Here is a 19,703-nt window from a genome sequence, read left to right as displayed (position 1 = left end):
GGGTATTCGTTTTTAACAAAAAAGTTTAAGCAAAAAAAAAATATTTAGAAGTAGATAAACCTTATAGAATAAAGATATAGAGAAAGAAAGCTAGGCACGGTGGCATGTACCTGTAGTCCCCGCTACTTGGGAGGATCACTTGAGCCCAGGAGTTCAAGTCCAGCCGAAGCAACATGTGAGAACTTGTCTCTAAAACAAGAAAGAAAGAAAGAGAACTGTACCATGTGTTTTTGTTTTTAACTAAATGTTATTACAAGAGTCAAAAAGTTAAAAAACTAGAGTTTATAAAGTAAAAAAGTTATAGTAAGGTAAAGCTAATTTATTATAAAAGAAATAAAAATATTTTTATAAATGTAGTATAGCCTAAGTGCACAGTGTTTATAAAGTCTATCGTAGTGTATAGTAATGTCCTAGGCCTTCACATTCTCTCACCACTCACTCACTGACTCACGCAGAGCAACTTCCAGTCCTGCAAGCTCCATTCATGTTAAGTCCCCTATGCAAGTGTCCCATTTTTATCTTTTATATTGGATTTTTACTATGCCCCTTCTGTGTTTAGATACACAAGCACTTATCACTCTGTTACAGTTGCCTACAGTATTCAGTAGTCATATGCTGTACAGGTTCATAGCCTAGGTATAAGGCCTAGGTGTATAGTAGTCTATACCATCTAGGTTTGTGTGAGTACACTCTGTGACAATCACGCAATGATGAAATTGTGTAAGGACACATTTCTCAGAATATATACCCATCATTCAGTGATACACGACTGCAATTAATATTGGATAAGCACAAACCATACTCTTTTCTACCACCACTCTCACCCCATCCCCAAAGTATTTGCTATATAAAATACATAATTTTGTTTAGAATTATTTTTGTGATGTCAAGATAAATTGTTAAAACAGGTAACTATAAAGGTTAGCATCTTAATATAATAGTGGTTTCTTTATCACAGACACAGTCCAGTGAGTTAGCAAGAAACGCCCAGGCTCCTTCTAGCCAGTGGCTCCACCCTTTCCTGGTGGCTTGCAAACCTCTATTGGACGTGACTAGCAATGAGCACTGAGTGAGAGAGGTTTTGAAGGCTAGATCTGGAACTATCATACATCACTTTCACCCACATTCCAAGGCACTTAAGCTGCAGGAAAGGCTGGGAAATACAGCCTAGCTATAGGCCCAGAAGAAAGAGGAAATGATGTTTTATAAAGCATTGTGTTGATCGCCAGAAGGACAGGCAAATATCCGTTCCACTTTTTCTTATATCCAAGGAACATACTTACCTCTGCCTCAGTGGATCCCCAAGGGTCTGGGTGGGAAGTTTAAAAAGAAAGAAAAAGCAACTGCTTTGACCCTTGCATAGGCAGGATCAGCCCTCAAATGTACAAACCGATGCTTCCTTGATTCATTGTGATTTGTGTGAGAACCACAGGGAGCTAAGACCTCAGGCCGAGGGTGAGCCTAAGGTCTTTCTCAGCAACATCATTACAGGGACTTCTTTCTAAGACACAAATCTCAAATGGCTGGGGGGTGCAGATCAGGAGGGAAGGGCAGGGAAGCTAAACCCTAAAATGAAGGCTTCCTCATGGAATCTATGCAAAGACAAGGATCAATACATAACTCTCTTGGGAACCCTATTTGGACGAGGAATTTCAAGCCTAATTTGGTGACAGAGCATCAAGTGGAGAAAGAATATTCACGTGGAACCGGCCCAGAGAGTCCACTGGAATACATTTAATAACACCGTAATTAGCTCCTGCCCTTCTTTGCATGAAGGAATGAATCCTATAGCCCTTATGCCACAGAGTCCTAGATTTTCCAAATTGGCTTATATCCTTAACATAATTCTCTGTTTATGGATAGGCAACATTATGCTGGGGGATTAAACAACAATGGAATTAATCAACAGGGAGGCACTGCTCATTGTTGTCACTTAGAAACTTAGGCGATCACTAGAGCAGTGGTAAGAAAAGCAAGTGAGATTCGTACAACTTCCACTCACATGCCATAGAGAGTAAGATTTTTAGCCACTTGCCACTTCACAAAAAGAAAGAAAAAGAAACTATTTAATGAATAGTACTTATGCTTTCCACAGATTCTAATCAAGATTCTAATGAGATTTTGGGAGAAGAGGGTGAATTTGACAAACCTATTGAAAATCTATTTTTAAAACTAAATAGATAAGCATTATAAAAACATGCATGGAATTAGAAAGCTACTATAATTAATACAGCATGGGAGAAGAGATATACTGAACTTTTGGGCAAATCAGACAAGTATATATTAGAACATAAATAGTATAGTGGAAACCACAAATCAATGAGTATGAAACAAATAAATGTTAAGAAAAATAGTTTTATATTTGGAAAAAAAAAAGTTTGGATATATAGCTCAAATTATATCCTTGAATAACAGATAATTGAGTTAAATGTAAACACTCAAATAATTAAAAAACAAACTAGAAGAAATAGAAATAATCTTCAATCTCAAGTAGAAAATACCTTTTATAAATGCAAGAAGATTGGCAAAGTAAAACTTTGATGATTTGGTAGTTATGAACTTAAACCTCTCATTTGCCATTAAAAATGAAAATATAAATCTCCAGGAATAGACAGTAGGTTGAACAAACATTTTTACCATTGTTCTCACCAAAATTACACTAAAGGCCAGATGTAGTGGGTCACATTTCTAATCACACTTTGAGAGGCCAAGCCAGGCAGATAGCTTAAGCCCAGGAGTTTGAGACCAGCCTAGGCAACTTGCAAAACCCCATCTCTAAAAAAAAAAATACAAAAATTTAGCCAGGCGTAGTGGCAGGTGTCTATAGTCCCAGGTAGCCGGGAAGCTGAGGTGGGAGGATCACCTCAACCTAGGAAGTCAAGGCTGCGGTGAGCCATGATTGCGCCACTGTACTCCTGCCTGGGTGATTAAGGCCCTGTCTCAAAAAAAAAAAAAAAAAAAAAAATTTACACTAAAATCTTAGTAAAGGGATTTGCCATGAACAAATTGAGAAAAAATAAATTTACATTCATGTTTACAGCTGAGGGAAATATAGGGATTGGTTGGTAACCTTAAAGAGAGTTGTGAAGGTTTGAAATGACTGCTCTTTGAAGTAGCTCCAGAAAATTAGTACAGCCTCTATGGAAGACCATATGGAGATTTCTCAAACTATAAATATAACTACCATTCTATCTAGCAGTCCCACCACTGGATGTCTACCCAAAGGAAAAGAAATCATTATATCAGAAAGATACTTGCACTCGTTTATTGCAGCACTATTCATGATAGCAAAGATAGGGAATCAATCCAAGTGTGTATCAACAGATAATAGGATAAAGAAAATGTGATGTATTCGCACATATACATACACACAGACACACACACAATGGAATATTATTCAGACATCAAAAAGAATGAAAGTGTGTCTTTTGCAGCAACATGGATGGAACAGGAAGTCATTATCTTAAGTGAAACAATTCAGAGACAAAGTCAGATACCACATGTTCTCACTTATAAGTGGGAGCTAAATAATGCATGTACATGGGCATAGAGTGTGGAATAATTGACAGTGGTGACTTGGAAGGCTGGAAAGGTAGGACGGGGGTGAGACATTACCTAATGGATACAATGTGCATTATTGGGTGATTGTTATACCAAAAGCCCAGATATCACTATGCAATATATTCACGTAACAAAACTGCACAGATATTCCTTAAATATATACAATTTTTTTAAAAAAAGAGGTTCTAGATATACCTATAGATGTACATACTGGAGTTTTCAATTGACAAAAATTTGCATAGATATACTGAATTGCCAGAATTACTCTTCACAGTCCCCTTTATGTACAAGGTCCTGAAAACTCAAAAACCAAAGAATGAACGTGTTTGTTTTTCATAAGTTTGTATCTCTGGCCTTTTTTTTCTAGGGGAAATGGAAACCAAGTTTTGATTGGGGTGCATGGGATAAATATAGGTTTAAGAAATTGTAATTTTCCTCCCTGTTCCCTGAGATACAACAATATTGGAATTAGGCCAAGGCTGGGCACAGTGGCTCATGTCTGTAATCCCAGCACTTTGGGAGTCTGAGGTGGGCAGATCACTTGAGGTCAGGAGTTCAACACCAGCATGGTCAACACAGTGAAACCCTGTCTCTACCAAAAAGACAAAAATTAGTCTGAAATGATGGCACACACTTGTAATCCCAGCTACTCAGGAGGCTGAGGCAGGAGAATTGCTTGAACCTGGGAGGTGGAGGTTGCAGTGAGCTGAGATTGTGCCACTGAACTCCAGCCTGGGCAACAGAGCAAGACCTTGTCTCAAAAAAAAAAAAAAAAAAAACAATTAGGCCAACTAACAATCTTAGAATGGCCTCTTGGTGTTCCAGTAAAAGAAAGAGTTGCAAGTCTGAGGTAGAAATGATTAAGCTTAATGAGGAAGGCATGTCAAAAGTTGATACAAGCTAAAAACTAGGTCTCCTGAGCCAAGCAACTAACCAAATTTCAAATACAAAGGAAAAGTTCTTGAAGGACATTAAAAGTGCTATTCCAGTGAACACATGAATGATAAGCAAAACAGCCTTATTTCTGATATGGAGAAAGTATTAGTGGTCTGAATAGATGATCAAACCAGCCACAATATTCCCTTAAGCCTAAGTCTCATCCAGAGGGAAGGCCCTGATTCTCCTCAATACTATGGAGGCTAAAAATGTGAGGAAGGAACAGAAAAAAGTTTGAAGCTAGCAGAAGTTGGTTCATGAGGTTTAAGAAGCCATTTCCATAACATAAAGTATAAGATGAAGTAGCAAGTGCTGATGTAGAAGCTGCAGCAAGTTATCCAAAAGATTTAGGTAAGATTATCGCTACTTCTGAAAGTAGCTGTGCTAAAAAACAGGTTTTCAGGGTAGATAAAACAGCTTTCCATTGGAGGAAGATGTCATCTAGGATTTTCATAACTACAGAGAAGAAGTCAATTTCTGGCTTCAAAGCTTCAAAGGACAGGCTGACTCTCTTGTTAGGGGCTAATGAAGCTGGTGACTTGAAGCTGAAGCTAATGCTCATTTATCATTCTGAAGATCCTAAGGCCTTTAAGAATTATGCTCAATCTATTCTGCTGTTTATGAATGGAACAACAAAGCCTGGATGACAGCACATCTGTTTACGGCATGGTTTACTGAATATTTTAATCCACTGTTGAAACTTATTGCTCAGAAAGGAATACTACTTTCAAATATTATTGCTCATTGACAGTGCACCGAGTCAGCCAAGAGCTCTTATGGAGATATGCAAGGAGATTAATGTTTTCATTTCTGCTAACACAACATTCATTCTGTAGTTCGTAGATCAAAGAGTAATTTTCCACTTTCATGTCTTATTATTTAAGAAATATATTTTGTAAAGCTGTAGCTGCTATAGACAGTGATTCCTCTGATGGATGTGGGTAAATTGAAAACCTTCTAGAAAAGATTAATCATTCTAGATGCCATTAAGAACATTCATGATTCATGGCAGAAGGTGAAAACAGCAAAATTAACAAGAGTTTGGAAGAAATTTATTTCATCCCTCTTGGATGACTTTGAGGGAGTTCAAAACTTCAGTGGAGGAAATAACTACAGATGTGTGAAAAGAAGAAGAGAACTAAAATTAGATGTAGAACCTGAAGACATGACTGAATTGCACTAGTTTCATAAAACTTAAAAGATGAGTTTTTTCTTATGGATGAGCGAAGAAAGTGGTTTCTTGAGTTGGAATCTGCTTCTAGTGAAGATGCTATGAACATTATTGAAATGACAACAAAGGATTTCGAAGATTACATAAACTTAGTTGATAATGCAGCAGCCGGACTTAAGAGGATTGACTCCAGTTATGAAAGAAGTTCTACTGTGGGTAAAATGCCATCAAACTGCCAGCATTGCATGCTACAGAAAAATTATTCACAAAAGAGTCAACTGATGCAGCAAACTTCATTGTTGCCTTATTTTGAGAAACTGTCATAGCCACCCCAACCTTCAGCAACCACCACCCTGACCAATGAGCAGCCATCAACATGTAGACAAGACCCTCCACCAGCAAAAATATTTGACTCATGGAAGACTCAGATGATTGTTACCGTTTTCTAGCAATAAAGTATTTTTTTAGTTAAGTTATGTTCATTTTTTAAATAATGCTGTTTCACACTTAATACATTCTAGTGTAGTGTGAATATAACTTCTCTGTAGACTGGGAAACCAAAAGATGCATGTGATTCACTTTGTTGCAATATTTCCTTTATTGCAGTGGTCTGGAACCAAACCAGCTATGTCTCCAAGATATGCCTATGTAACAAAGTGGCTGGATATAAGATAAATATTTAAATATTAATACTTTTCTCCCATATCAGCAGGAAGGCATTGGAAAATTTAATGAGGCAATTTTTTAAATTACAACAAAAATATAAATTGTCTAGGAATAATCTTAATGACAAATACTTGAGATTTATATAAAGAAGACAAAAGTTTACTAAGAGATCCAAGTGTTCATTAAAAAGAAGGGGACAAAAAGGATCCAGATTACATGCAGCTGTAAACTAAATCAAACCAAGTATTCAAGAAGCATGTAGAATAAGGCCAGGTGCTCTTTTGAGCAAATGCTAAGATAAATGCAGAATCCATTGATACAGGTCTAAAATAGGTCAGCTGAAGTGTTCTTTACTATACCTATTAGTTCTTATATTCTTCCAGTGAACTAGAAGTGCATATGTCCTGATACTATCAATAACATGATCTCTTTCCTATATAAGGTGTTTTTTTTCTAGAGTCATATATCAGAAGAAATCTTTATATATCTTACAAATATGTGTTATAAGTTGTTAATGTCATCTTTTTAAACATAACTGCCACTTTTAATTGTCTTCTTACAGTTCCTTTGGAAGGACTACGAAGTCAAACCCAGTTTGAGGAGATGAGGTCAAGCTACATTAGAGAGCTCATCAAGGCAATTGGTTTGAGGCAAAAAGGAGTTGTGTCTAGCTCACAGCGTTTCTATCAACTTACAAAACTTCTTGATAACTTGCATGATGTAAGTATTTGGTTGATTCCAGAATATCAATGATTATTCTCTGATTTTCTATAACTTTTTAAATGTTACATATCAATTTTACTTTATATGATTTTCTCAGATTAATACTTGTATTTTAAAAGTGTTTGGATCACGCTGCTCAGACTTTATATAGTTTGTTTTCATTTTCAGTATAGACCACCCAAATATTCTTTTACAAGTATTTGTATAATTTGAGGGTAATTTAATAGCTGATAGAAATTATGGTACATTTCCTGAATATGTTCTAAAATATTTGTGCCTAAAATTATAAAAGATTTTATATATATAGTAAAAACAAAGGTATGTATGTGGAAAATAAGACTATGCCATTTTAAATGGAATTATAAATAGCATTGCTGATGGATGGGCAATCAGGCAATATATAGCAAAAGTTAAAATTTGCATGCTTTTCAAGTTTCTATTTTTTAGAATTTATCTTAAAGAAATAATTAGGCAAATGTAATATACATGCAAGGATGTTCACCATAGCAGAGGGGAAAAAAAGAAAAACAAACAAGAAATGCCTAACACCAGAAGTGGATTACTAAGACAAGATATCTGTGGTTTGTCAAGATATATGAAATACAAGCTTTTATTGCTACTATGTTCAGATCACATTAAAATGACAGTGAAGGCATAAAAACGCTATCCACTCACTAGGTCAACTTTTGAGGTCTTACTCCTGAATATGAACAGACAGCCAAGATTATGAGCTATTTGAGTAAAGCCTCTAAAATGAAAGGCAGAAAGCAAAATAAAAAGACACTTGAAGGAAAAAAACACCAGTGCAGAGAACAGAAGAAAACTTCTAACATCCTCAGAGAAATAAGAATGATATGGCGTCCATGACATGAGAACAGAAAACATTTTTTAAATGAACATTTAGCAAGAAAATACTTTTGGATAATTAAATGAAGAAAGGCAGAAATTAAAAATTCACTGAAAGGGCTGAAATGGAAGGGAAAATCTGGGGAAAAGTAAAAGATCAAAACATGGAAAATTAGAAAGAAGAGTTATAGTAAATTTAGTATCCAGGGAGTTCTAGCCTCCAATTAATAGGAATATCCAGAAGAAAAAATAGAGAAAATCAAGGAGAGAAATTTATGTAAGAAATCATAAAAGTTGCTGGAACTGAAATACACGAGTTTTCTAACAATAAGGGTCCAGTGTAGAGGCACTGCACAATTGAACTAAGGTACCTTATTGTAAAACTGTAGCATGCCAGAAATGAAGAAAAAATTTTAAAGTATACCAGCAATGAAATAAACAGATCACAGAGAAGTTATCAGGATTCAGATGATGTTGGACTTCTCTGCAGCAACACTGGAAGCCAGAAGACAGTGGAGCAGGCCTTCAGAATTTCATGGAAAAGAAAATCTTCAAAGAATTTCATACCTAGCCAAACCATCGAACAAGTACAATGGCAGCATGGAAGTATTTTCAACCGTGCAAGGTCTCCTAGAGTTTACCTCAGATACAACCTTTCTCAAGAATTGCTACAGGATGTCTTACAACAAAACATGGGACTAAGCCAAAGATCCACCCCAAGAGAGATGCAAAGTGATGTCCCAACACAATAATTGTGCAGAGCAGTAGTCTAGATGGGAGCAGTAATACAAAGGGTTCTAGGATACCAGCTCCAGGAAAAATAAATGGAACTGAGAGATTACCAGTAAGTATGACTGTAATTGAGGTGATTTTTACAATTCTGTTGGCGCATTTGACTATGACTTTGTGACAAATGTAGAGAAAACAAAACAAACAAGAACACGAGGTGATTCACTTCTGCAAAATAAAAATGAGTCATAAGAATGGAGATGCAATCCAGCAGAAAACCATTAAAAATCTTTATAATATAAATGCTGGATATTGCCTTTAGCTAAAAATTGAGCTAAAAGCTCTCTCTGGGAAGAAGAGAACGTGTACATAGTTGAGGAAGAGAGTGTCTAGTATAAGAGAACTTCATTTTCTTCATTTCCCATAGTAGAAACTAAACCTAACTTTAGTGGAAATATAGAAATAAATATCAAAAGACACAGGCTACAAAAAGTTGAAGGTAGTTGTGTCTACGGGGCTGGAATAGGGATGGGAAGAAGTCTATCAGGAAACTGCAAGGCTGTATTGCTGCTGCTGCTGCTGCTTTCGTTTTTATAATCATGTAGTACTACTTGGCTTTTAACACTATACACATGAATTACTTTGATAAAAATTAGATTAAACGATGTTGGATTATTGGCACAGGAAGAATCAATATGTTATATAAAACAGCCAGATTAGCAAATAGAATTTATGAAACATGTGTAACATCGTGTGTATATTTGGGTATGTCTGTACACATGTATAAAAAGAAAAAAAACTTGAGTAATATACCAAAATGTTTACACAGCTTATCCTGTGGAATTATGAATAACTTTCATTTATTTAAATAAATCTTTCCGTAATATCAGAATGTCCTATCACAAGTATGTAACATTTTACATATTATTCTAGAAAATGGTGGGAGTTATTTTCATTGTGGTAAGAAGAAAACACCTTGAGAAGTATTTATATTATAGTTAGAAAAATAAGTTGCCATATTTGAATAGCATATGAATTTAATATTTTTATTACATGTTTTCTACTTGTTTGTTAAACCAACAGCTTGTCAAACAACTTCATCTGTACTGCTTGAATACATTTATCCAGTCCCGGGCACTGAGTGTTGAATTTCCAGAAATGATGTCTGAAGTTATTGCTGCACAATTACCCAAGATATTGGCAGGGATGGTGAAACCCCTTCTCTTTCATAAAAAGTGAATGTCATCTTTTTCTTTTAAAGAATTAAATTCTGTGGTATGTCTTTTTGTTTTGTCAGGATTATGAGGTCTTGAATTTTTATAATGTTCTTCTGAAAGCCTTACATTTATAACATATCATAGTGTGTAAATTTAAGAGAAAAATTGTGAGGTTCTAATTATTTTCCTTTATAAAGTATAATTAGAATGTTTAGCTGTTTTGTGTACCCATATTTTCTTGAAGAATTTACAAGACTGAAAAAGTACTAAAATTGTTAAACTATATCTTATCCATATTATTTCATACCATGTAGGTGAGAATTTTTAACTTTTGCATCTAACAAATCATCTACTTAAGAGAAAAAAAATCTTACATGTAATAATACAAAGCTATTATATAAGTTATTTCTAGGTAACTCCCTTTGTCTCAATTATATTTCCAAAAATGAACATTTAAAATGTTATGCAAAATTTTGTCTAAGTATATTTGTGTGAGGATGAAATTCGTAACTTTCATCAGATTTTCAAAAGTATTTTTAATGCAAATAATGTAGAAAGAGTTTAAAACCACTAAAATAGATTGATGTTCTTCAAACTAGGCAAAACAACTCATATGTTAAGACCATTTTCCAGATTGGAAACACAAATCTCTTAGGAAGTTAATAAGTAGATTCGTATCATTATACAAATAGTATTGTGGATTTTGTAGGTTTTTAAAATAATCTTTTTTGGGGAGAGAATTGTCCTCTAATGAGGTATTACAAGAGGAAATAAGAAATCAGAAGATTATGGCCTAACTGTACTCCTTACCACCTGTGGCATGTTGAAAGTTAGTCACCCTTACTGATTTTCAATTCTCTCACCTTTGAAAGTAGTAAAATATCTTTCCTGCCAATTGCTCCTTTTGGTCAGAGCTTATTAACATCTTTTCAAATCAAAGGAAAGAAGAAAGGGAGAGGAGGAGGAGGGAGGTATCAATTCACATACCTTTCTCCTCTTTATCCTCCACTATCATGAATTCCTCTTATGTTTCAGCCATGCAGATCTTTTTACCATCAAATTTCTGCCAGAATTTTCCCCTTTGATGCTAATTCCATATGCGTGTTTCAACCTTCAAGACTCAGCCAAATGTCATTTCTGTAAAATCTCTGAGTCTTTCAAGCAGTAATTTGCCTTCTCCTAGAGTTCACCTGCCACTTTGTGCACATTTGAGTTACAGTAGCATGTTGTTTTACAATTGTGACTCTCCTAGGAGTCTGGGAGCCACATAAAGTGGACAATAGTGTTTGTCGACTGAGAGTTGAATGACATGTTGTCTCTGTCTTGGTATTACAGTAGATTTTGATCATTCTTTGGTTACATTTTTGCATATTTCTGTACCCATGACTTTATCACTTCCTTCTCCCATGCTTTATCAAATATCTTCATCACTTTTAAACTTTCCACCTTTGCTTCCTACTTTGTGAGATCTCTCCCTTTACTGACTATAACATAGAAGAATAGAAGTGTATTTTATGTGTCTCAAGGACAATACTTTAGATTTCTTGTTCTAAGTTTTTAAACTGAATGAATGGAATATTATTTCTCTCCCTAAGAAAAATTCCACAAAACAATTATTTCTCACATTTACGTAGCCTTAAATTGTTCTGTACTGTAAACCTCAGTATAAAAACTTTCTTCATTTCTAATTTCATTCAACAAATATTGATTGAGTACCTGGTATTAGCACAAGAAAAATGTGCCAATAAGCCTTATGAGAATTTGGAGCTGAAGAAAGACTATCTAACTCAGGAAAGTTACAGTCCAGTAGTAGGTATAAATTACAGTGCCTGATAGGTAGGCGTTTTAATATCTGTACACTCAACATATACTAGATAGACGCAAAACATTTACAGACAATTTTACTGATACATGTGCAGCACAAAGGTACTAACTTTAAAGTAAATATTAAATAACACCTTTATGTGTCAGTAATTCATCTGCATTAAATCTTATTGAAAAGGCTTTCAGTATATTTTCCCCACAAACGTCATCCCAAGAGAAGTATTTTTAACATCTCCCAAATATAATAGTTACAGGAAATCTACCTCTGTGAGAGTGACACCTCTCAGAATGAACTGTGTGACATAAGAAAATGAATGTAGGTCTATCCAAAAACCCCCAAGAAACAAAAACAATATTATTAGCCCTTTACACTTAAGTGATGGACTCAGGGAACAGTTGATGTTGTGGTCATTTTATTATCTCATTCTTGTTACTTTGAATTAAACCAATATTTTGATGATATAAATCATTTCCACCAGCATAGATTTAATTTCCATCATAACTTTAAAATTTTCTAATTTCACTCAACTATGAGGGAATAGAATGTGGTGGCCACAGGTTTGGCTTTTGTTAAAATGTTTGATATCTTTGATGTTGATCTCTGTCTGCAATGTAGTTGTCTAAACACTAGGATTTAATATTTAATGCTAAGCTTAAAAAATAAAATACCTTTTTAAAAAGAATATGGCTTCACCAAATGGAAAATATCTAATTTCTAAATCTTTTTCTCTACAAAGTCCTATCTACTGATGTCTCCATTACTATTTAGTCATCATAACCATTATCTTCATTTTACAGGTCATGTTCTTTCTGGTAGCTCTAAAATGACACTAAATCATAAGAAGACAGGTTACATATCAGGAAATACTTGAAGGTTATTGAAATAGATTCTTGAGATGAAAATATTTTCCGTAAAAAGGTTTGAAAAGCCATTTGAGTCTAAAGCATTATACCTCCATTATCAGTAATTATGTGACAATTGTGTGTGTTTAATGTTTAAAGATGTGGCACTTTTTAATAAGGCAATGCTATGCTATTTTTTCACATTTAACATTAAGATAATTTATTGCTATACAGGTGATATGGAAATATGATGAACAATATTTTTTTGCCAAAACTATGCCTTGTAAGTAGCCATGGCATGTCAACCTGTAACTTAAATTATCCACAACTAGTCATGTGTTTGATGATGGGCACTGTGGAGATAGCTGACGTAGGACTGTGCCCCCCTTCTCTGCCACTTACTAGCTGGATGAGATTAAGCAAGTTATTTGACCTCTCTGATTAAACCTGCCTTTGCCCAGTGCTTTGTAATGAGTAGAAATGGAAACCAAAAAAATGTATACAGGCGTTCAGAAATAGTAATTGCTATTATTTTGTTTTCATTAAGCCATAGTTCTGGCTATAATTTTATCAAACTAACTGGCTATTTTCTACAGTGAAACCAGGGTTCTAGAAAGTCTCATTGTTTTATTTATGTCACCATATGCTATGATATATTTGATTGAATTCATTTAAAATTAGGGCTGAAAGTATTCAAGTAATTTATTCTGCTGAAAAAAATACAGTGTTTTGAGTTTAGGGCCTGTTTTATCAAAGATCTAAAGAGGCTATCACTCTTTCATTGTAGGTATTTTAAAATAATGACACTGATTTTAACATTTTAAGTGTCTTTTTAGAATGAAGAGCCTGACTAGAACATAGCCCCTACAAAAACCCATGCTGAAATTATTTTTACTATGGCAACAATTCCACAAAAGGGAACAATGGGTTTAGAAATCACAGTGAAGTCATCAACCCAAAAAATAACTTCCTATCCCTAAGAAGGTTATGATGTAAGATGCCCACAAGAAATCTATGTCTGCTTTAATCTGTCTTGTATTCCTTTGGTAGGATGGCTATTACATTTTTAGTTTTTGCTGTGAGTACCTAGGCAATTTCTGTCATCCATACTTATCCTTCACACATCAGAAGTCAGGATAGAATATGAATCCTTTTAAATATTTTTACAACCCTAGAGCCTTGTGCATAAGAAGCACTCAAAACTTGCAAAATATATATTTTTTTCAAATTTAAAGATACTCTATTTTTGTATTCAATAACTCAACAACTGTGGTCCCCACTGATAAAGTGAAGTGGACAAGAAGACAAGTAATGGCTTAAGTTTCTTGTTCCCAAAGTATGCCTGTTCAGTAGCCATTGGATGTGGGAAATTTCTACATCTCTTAAAATTTACAGGAAATACATAGCCAGATGTAGCAAAAGTTCATCAAGTCCTAAATTGCTTATCCTTACTATACTAAGTCATGAAATGATTTTTAATGAAAAGAACATCACCTAGGTTTTGTGGTTTGTTTTTTTCTTATTCATGGCTGAGTGAAAAGAACAATCTCTGTTTCTCCCTAGCATCTGCGGACTATTTAATGTACCATAATTCCACACTCTGTGGTCCTTATTAAATCCAAAATTAAACAAAAAGCAGTAAAATAACTGACTACTCACCCATATTATGAAATATAATCCAAACCAGATTAGTCAACATCCATAAGATGAATCTAAGCTGAACTGGGCCTAGATTATTGAGTTCAGGTTGGCTCACATCCCTATTTATTAATAAACTCAGGAAAGAAGGCCTTACAGACCATCAGCTAGCTGTAGCTAATAGAACCTATACTTCTAAAGTTAAGCCTAGAATGAATATGGCCTTAAAAACTGAAAAGAAGCAGGAAAGAACAATTTTCTTCAACAATTTGTCCACCCTGTCACTGGAGAAAATTTAAGAATTTGGGGGTGTTGGTACTAAGTTAAACACAGCAGCTGTTCATGGCAGAAATGATTTAATACATACATTCTCTGAATATCCTATAACCAAAGCAAAGGAAAACACCAAGGGGTTTGCTTTCCTCCTTGGAGCTGACTGCATTCCAAGGCAGAGCTCAGGTCACATGCCCAGGGGCTGCGCCCAAGCTTGTCCGCAGCCTTATGCAGCTGTGGAGTCTGGAAGACTGTTGCAGGACTGCTGGCCTAGTCCCAGAATGTCAGCCTCGTTTTCGATTTACTGGCTCTTGTTGCTTTATGTCATGCTGACCTTATTGTTAAACACAGGTTTGTTTGCTTTTTTTCCACTCATGGAGACATGGGAGAGGCATTATTTTTAAGCTGGTTGAAAACTTTAACTGATAAAGCATTTTTAGAGAAACATGAATCAGGCAGCTAAGAAAGCATACTCTGTCCATTACTTTAAAGAAAATGTACAGATTATTAACTCTGTAGTGTGGCGTTAATGTCCTGGTCAATATTTAGATAGGCATGAATAAAATATTTAAATGATATTGTAAATAGTTTTCGGGACATATGCTATAGCTTATTTTTATTATCTTTTGAAATTGCTCTTAATACATCAAATACTGATGTATTCAATTTATCAGATATAAATTATTCTAAATGAAGCCCACTTCAATGTTTTTGTCTTGTCAGTTATATGTTAAGCTTCTGATCTCTTTGTCTATGATGTTTACTAATCTGAGTTTTTGTTCTTATGAATTATTTTAGACAGCAGTGGTTTTAAGCTTTTTGCCACGAAAAATACCTTTTATTTTCTCCTCCCCCAGGAAAGTTTATACCCTGAAGTATCCATCCACCAAACTCTACTTCTATTAAGAAATAGTTATTTTGTTTTCTTAATGTTCTGTTATTCAAAGACATATCAGTGAAAGCTGCTGAGCAGCATGAATAACAATTATATCCACACCGATTTGATATATTTTGTGTAGCCTTAACTTGATAGTATAAAATGTCATTGCTTTTTAAATAATAGCTAGTCAATGGTCTTCTATCGTAGGTTTCCTAAACTAGGTTAAGATCCAGAGCTTTGGGGTCATAATATATTATATACACTTATCTTTTTCTAAGGGCTTTAAAATTCATGAGAATAACCAAAAAAGGTACGTGGAAAGTTAATTCAAACATACCATATTCTTGTCAAAACAGAGATGTGGCTCTGCTTGTTCTCCATAAGGTAGAAATACTTTCCAGAATTTACCTAAACTAGTAAGCCCTGTATTTGCTATGATTAGGGATAGGAAGATATTTTCACATGGCAGACTTTAGAATTCCACACTTTAGCCAATAAAGTATCTCTTTTTGATCTTAGTATTCTGTGTATTTTAACTTTTCTAAGATGTGCACGTTTATAAGAAAAATCAGCACAAAGGGTTTTTTTTAAGTTAAAAGCTTTTAACTGAAATTTGAAAGAAACAGAAGAAAATATCAAAGTTCTTTGTATTTTGAGAGGATTAAATACGATTTACAAAAGTTACATGGAGGGCTATCTAAAACATTAACTTAAATATTTTTTGTTGAAAAGTCTTTAGGCATCATTTTATTCCTCAGCAACTAGCTGTGAAGCCTTTACTGTGTTGTATGCCAGTCACTCTGCCAGACTGTGGAGATAACCAGCATTTCCTTCTCCGAGCTTAGAGTTGGGTGGGGAATAAAGACAGGTAAACAGCTACAATATTGTACTGTGAGTGCTTATGCTGGAGAAAGTTCAGGGAACTACTAGAGCACCTAAGAGGAGCACCTACCTTGAATTTAGGGGTTAGCAGAGGCATCCTGAAAAAAGTCAAGCCTAAGCCATGATCTACAAGCAGTTTAGGAATTAGCAGAACATGCAGGGTGAGGAGATGCCAAAGGCAAGAAGAGAAGTATTCCAAACAGGAGGGATCCCGAAGAGAAAAGAGTATCCCAAACAACATATGCACAAACCTAATGGGGAGAGAGAATATAGGGTGGGGATGGATGATGAGACTGAAGAAGAAAGCCAGGTCTAGATAATCAGTGGCCTTGTACAGCATGTTAAAGAGTGTAGACTTGATTCTGTTGTAAACAGGAAAGCAGCACAATTCATATGAATATTTTAGAAGACTCCCACTGGAATATGGAGAATAAAGTTGGAGATGACTAATCCTGGAAGCAGGAAGAATATTTTTGAGGAAGTTGCACTATTTTGGTGAAAATGATGGTCATAAACACGAGGAGTTGTAGGTGATCATGACCTCCTCTCTAATTCTCCAGAAGGGTTTTGGAAGATATAACATAGGAACATTGACAGAACTGACGAAAGGAGACAAAATATGCCATATAAATTGTCAAACACAAGGCCAGACATCTAATTATTTTGCATATGTGTTGAAATTACAAATTTTTCAAGAAAGAGAACAAAAACTACAAAACTTAGTTTTACCAAGTCCCAGAATTCTATCTATCCAAACAATCTGTACCACTCCACCTATATCTCTACCTTTGCATTTCTGTCCAACCTCAAAGTCCAGGTCTATATACACAGGTAAGACTAAGCAGCTCAAGGTTCAGAAAATGAGAAAGAAAGAGGAACTGAGTTGTGTTGAACCCATGCAAAATAAACACATTCTTTGTATAGATTCTTGAAACTTCAAGAGGAGAGGAATTCACCTAACTCATAGATATTTGATGTTATGAATCCATGGCTGGGCTCGGCTTTTAAAAAGCCGTATCTGAGATTCCTTCTGTGGAACAAAGTTCCATCAAAGCCCATTTGAAAGCCTACATTAAAAACAAAATTCTTGCTGCATTGTATACAAATAATAATGCCATGATCAAATAATCAGATGCCATTATCAAGTGGAATTACAAAATGGTATACCCACTCCAAAAAAAGAGCTAAATTCTCGGTAGAGTGTCATGACTTCATGAGCCCTCCACAGCATTGGAGCTGAGGAGGAAGCACCGGTGAGCAATAGGTTGAAGAGAAAACTTGGCACTTAAGAATCTTTCCATCTTTTTTTCATCTAAAAGAGCCTTATTTTTGGATTACCTCATTCAATTTCCATCAAGGGCTGGTTTTCCTTTTTAGTTCCACTAACCAGACAGCAGCTGGGAAGGAAGAAGCTTTCTATGTGCACATGGTAGCTGTGGGAAGGAGGTTTCTTTCTCCAGGTCTTCACTGGCCATATGCCAGTCCCTTGTTAGTTATGCCGAGTCATAGAACCCATTTCTGTCGTCTCATATTTAAGTCTTTGGCTTGTGAATTTATCTATTCTTTCAGCTTCAGCACTGCAGAGTGCTGAGACTTTGCTAACTTCCATTCTTGCTGGCTTAGCAGATTCCTCATTCCTCTTAGGCCCAGCTGTTTTCTCATCTGGCCCTGCTGTGGAGTCACCTTGCCCCTCCAGGAGAGCCATGGCTTACCACTGCCTGCTAAGCCTCCACTCAGCTGCCACCACACTAAATCCAAGTTTCTCTAAGATGTTGCAGAGTTTCCGGGCAAGCATAAAAGTCTTGATTTTCCTGGACTTCCCTTTGTCTTAATCTCACCTCCTTCAAGTTTCAGTCTCAGAATGTAGGCATTTGTCCTCTTTGCCCTACCTATTCCTTCTTCTGAATCATGAAAGGCCCTCACTTCCTCTTGCTGTGTGCTGGAAGCTTCTGTCAGGTCTTAGAATGAGTTCTCATCTAGTCCTAGTAGCTTTCGATGCTTAAGTCCACCTTTTAAGGATACCTTTGAGATTTAGACCATTGTTTTTCACTTGAGAAAGACCTAATCTCCAGACTTGCCTTTCTGTGGATTTCAAACACCAATTGAGGACGTCAAAAGCTGAATGTTGACTTTCTTTGAATTTTCTGCTATAACAATTCCAGTTATCCTCAGAGCAATATGCCTCCAACTGACCAGGAGAAAGGTCGGGTGCCAAACAGAAAAACACAAAGATTAATTATTTCAAATAAGCATATACTTTGAAAGTGCTTTGGGAATTCATGAGGTTTTCTATCAAGAGGGTAAGACTGTTCATCCATCCACGTGTGCCTGACAGTCCTGGCACTAGCTGGTAACAGATGCAAAACTGTAAAAATTAGGTGATCATGGATTTTAACGGTATCATCACATACTTATTTTCTATGTAATGTTTTATATTTCCCCTAAAATACTTTGACCGTTTTGCACATGGTAGATATTCACTTTTTTGTGTGTTGAAGTTGATGAAATCTTCAGTTATCTACCCCATTGCTTGTTAGTAAAACTAGTGTTAATACTTGGCAAGAGATGCAGGGAATTTTTCTCATGACTCACGACCTATTTAGTTATTAATGCTACTACCCTATTTTGAGTAAATAGTAGGTCACTGAGTACACTGTCCAGAGTTATACTTTTAAAGATATTTAGCACTATATACTTCTTGAGTCTAAAGTCATACACTTTGCTCATTTCTGAATGAAAAAGACATTTCAGAGTATGTTGACAATTGATGTGAAGGTTTTTGCTGAGAAGGTGAAACTGTCCTTTCATCTGTGTATGCCTGGGGCTGGGTCCCTGGCAGTGATTGGGTGACAATGCAAAGCTGTAAAAACTAGGTGCTAGTGGGCACCTAATATCATCACCGTGTACTTATTTTCAAGCTAATATGCAAAATCCCATCTCTGTTTTTAAACTAAGTGTAGATTTCAGAGAAAATATTTTGTGGTTCGCATAAGAAAACAGTCTACTCAGCTTGACAAGTGTTTTATGTTAAATTGGCTGGTGGTTTGAAATGAATCATCTTCACATAATGTTTTCTTTAAAAATATTGTGAATTTAGCTCTAATTCTTGTTATTCTGTGTGATAATAAAGAATAAACTAATTTCTATATCTCTCTTTATTAGTGAATTATAGCATCTAAAACCTCAATACAATTACATACAAGACACATACCAATTATAAGTGCATTCTTTACCAGTCATTTTAAATTTATAACCAACATTTCAATTTGTACAATACTGTATGTGGCATAAGGTTAGATACTGATATGGAAGATTTGGCATTATAGAGACAATATCCTTGACTGTGTATGCATTTTAGCAAAGCAAAGAGTGATTCTCAGGCAATTAAGTTGAAACCAACTACATAGTGTTTTAATCAGAAAGACAAAATACAATCAACTGATATCTAGTGAGATTCAATAATATACTGTTTTGGTTATTCACATTGATTAAAAAGTTTGGTATTACACAAGAA

At 35.3% G+C, this 19,703-nt stretch overlaps 1 protein-coding gene across 1 annotated transcript in view; it reads left to right on the top strand.

The window, feature by feature from the left end:
• Positions 1-19,337, top strand: part of PGR (progesterone receptor) — a 99,182-nt gene extending 79,845 nt beyond the window's left edge. Inside the window, 2 exon segments of the mRNA XM_050755519.1 lie at positions 6,897-7,054; positions 9,716-19,337. Of these exon segments, the coding sequence (XP_050611476.1) occupies positions 6,897-7,054; positions 9,716-9,871 (314 nt within the window). The 3' untranslated portion in view covers positions 9,872-19,337.
• Positions 19,338-19,703: the final 366 nt, after the last annotated feature.

This window comes from Macaca thibetana, chromosome 14, assembly GCF_024542745.1.
Source record: "Macaca thibetana thibetana isolate TM-01 chromosome 14, ASM2454274v1, whole genome shotgun sequence".
In the NCBI taxonomy this organism is placed as follows: Eukaryota; Metazoa; Chordata; class Mammalia; order Primates; family Cercopithecidae; genus Macaca; species Macaca thibetana.
The sequence above is the reverse complement of the archived record's forward strand: the minus strand, read 5'-3'. Positions and strand labels throughout refer to the sequence as shown.